General features: G+C 40.2%; 1 protein-coding gene across 1 annotated transcript in view; it reads right to left on the bottom strand.

Annotated features, from left to right (window-relative positions):
* Positions 1-413: 413 nt before the first annotated feature.
* Positions 414-2316, bottom strand: part of LOC121559198 (sodium/hydrogen exchanger 9B2-like) — a gene marked incomplete at its 3' end in the record, with an annotated part of 25004 nt that continues 23101 nt past the window's right edge. Inside the window, exons 6-9 of the mRNA XM_045219097.1 lie at positions 1673-1779; positions 1284-1433; positions 1024-1132; positions 414-588 (exon numbers count right to left, since the gene is read on the bottom strand). Coding sequence (XP_045075032.1) covers positions 414-588; positions 1024-1132; positions 1284-1433; positions 1673-1779 — 541 coding nt within the window. The remainder of the gene's footprint in view (positions 589-1023; positions 1133-1283; positions 1434-1672; positions 1780-2316) is intronic.

Genomic DNA, 2316 nt, shown 5'->3' with positions numbered 1-2316 from the left:
ACCTGTAGTTCTAATAGACCTGTAGTTCTAATAGACCTGTAGTTCTAATAGACCTGTACTGTAGTTCTAATAGACCTGTAGTTCTAATAGACCTGTAGTTCTAATAGACCTGTAGTTCTAATAGACCTGTAGTTCTAATAGACCTGTAGTTCTAATAGACCTGTACTGTAGTTCTAATAGACCTGTAGTTCTAATAGACCTGTAGTTCTAATAGACCTGTAGTTCTAATAGACCTGTAGTTCTAATAAACCTGTAGTTCTAATAGATCTGTAGTGTAGTTCTAATAAACCTGTAGTTCTAATAAACCTGTAGTTCTAATAGACCTGTAGTGCTAATAGACCTGTAGTTCTAATAGATCTGTACTGTAGTTCTAATAGTCCTGTAGTTCTAATAAACCTGTAGTTCTAATAGACCTGTAGTTCTGATAGACCTGTAGTTCTAATAAACTGACCTGTACGGTGGCCTTGGGGAGCCAAGCCATAGAGATAAACAGCTTCTCCTTCATGTTGAAGCCTCCAAAGAACACCATGAGGAACGTGAAGAGAACCCTAGTAACCAGACCTGTTGCCAGACATGCCATGCCCATACCTAGAGACAGAGAGAGAGAGACGGGGGAGAGAGATAGATGGAGCGAGAGGGAGAAATGGGGAAAGAAATAGACGGAGAGAGAGGGAGAGAGAGAGATGGGGAGAGAGACAACAGAGAGGGAGAGAGAGAGAGAGAGAGACAGAGAGAGAGAGAGAGATTTGTGGTCCGTTGCCATGATTAAAGGGCAAGCAGTGGAGCACAAACAGCATTGTAAATATAACCTATATTTATCTGTTTATTTATTATTATTATTATTATTATTATTATTATTATTAGTAGTAGTAGTAGTATCATATTAGTATTGTAGTAGTAGTGTTATAGTATAGTAGTATCATAGTAGTATTGTAGTAGTACTGCAATAGTATAGTAGTATTATATTAGTATTGTAGTAGTAGTGTAATAGTATACTAGTATTATAGTAGTAATAGTATTTACCAACTGTGTTGGGGTCCAGTGTAGACACTGTTATTTCCGCTCCTATCAGTCCAAACAGCAGCGGCTGGAAGATATCCCAGAACCTCCCTACCACTGCTGCTACTGGGGCCTGGAAAGGTTAGAAACATGTTATAACACTTCATAAAGACATTATGAACACGTAATAAACACCACAACTACTGGCGCCTGGAGAGAATACATAGCAAGGTTATTGACAGTACTTTACAATACAGTACATAATAAATAATAAACACAGTAACCTTCTCTGTCCCCCAGCCCAGGGCAGCTAGGAAGGCCATGACCAGAGTACAGAGACCTCCAGCCCCAGTGAACCCTGCTACATGGCTCCCGAACACGGCAAACACAGACAGACCCAGCAACATCGCACTTCTCCTCAATACCACATCCTCCTAGACAGAGGGGGAGAGATAGACAAAGACGTAGTAAGACACTAAACCAGCAGACTCACGTTTCAACAACCACAAACAAACATACACCAAACTGCATCCCAAATGGCACCCTATTCCCTATATAGTGCACTTCTTTTGACCAGAGAATGGCACCCTATTCCCTATATAGTGCACTACTTTTGACCAAAACTCTATAGGGAATAGGGTGTCATTTGGAACGCAGTCGGGTGAGTCCTTACCTGGTCTACACTGGGGAAGAAACAGATGAAGAGACCTAGTAGCAGGCCAGCCACTGATCCTCCTATCACCTCTAACACACCTTTCAGTATGTTGAGCCATGTATAGCCTACAGGAAACATGCACAACCCTTTAGTATGTTGAGACATGTAGAGTCTAACCCTTTAGTATGTTGAGATGTAGAGTCTAACCCTTTAGTATGTTGAGACATGTAGAGTCTAACCCTTTAGTATGTTGAGACATGTAGAGTCTAACCCTTTAGTATGTTGAGACATGTAGAGTCTAACCCTTTAGTATGTTGAGACATGTAGAGTCAAACCCTTTAGTATGTTGAGACATGTAGAGTCTAACCCTTTAGTATGTTGAGACATGTAGAGTCTAACCCATTAGTATGTTGAGACATGTAGAGTCTAACCCATTAGTATGTTGAGACATGTAGAGTCTAACCCTTTAGTATGTTGAGACATGTAGAGTCTAACCCTTTAGTATGTTGAGACATGTAGAGTCTACAGGACACACAACCCTTTAGTATTTTACTTTGTCATAGTCAAGTCCAGTGATACAAACTTGCTTTTGAAATGTTTGTTTTAAGCCTTTCCCAAACCTTCATCCTTACCTTAACCATTCAGAGTTAATGCCTAATCTT

Source organism: Coregonus clupeaformis, unplaced genomic scaffold (assembly GCF_020615455.1).
Source record: "Coregonus clupeaformis isolate EN_2021a unplaced genomic scaffold, ASM2061545v1 scaf2053, whole genome shotgun sequence".
Classification (NCBI taxonomy): Eukaryota; Metazoa; Chordata; class Actinopteri; order Salmoniformes; family Salmonidae; genus Coregonus; species Coregonus clupeaformis.
The sequence above is the reverse complement of the archived record's forward strand: the minus strand, read 5'-3'. Positions and strand labels throughout refer to the sequence as shown.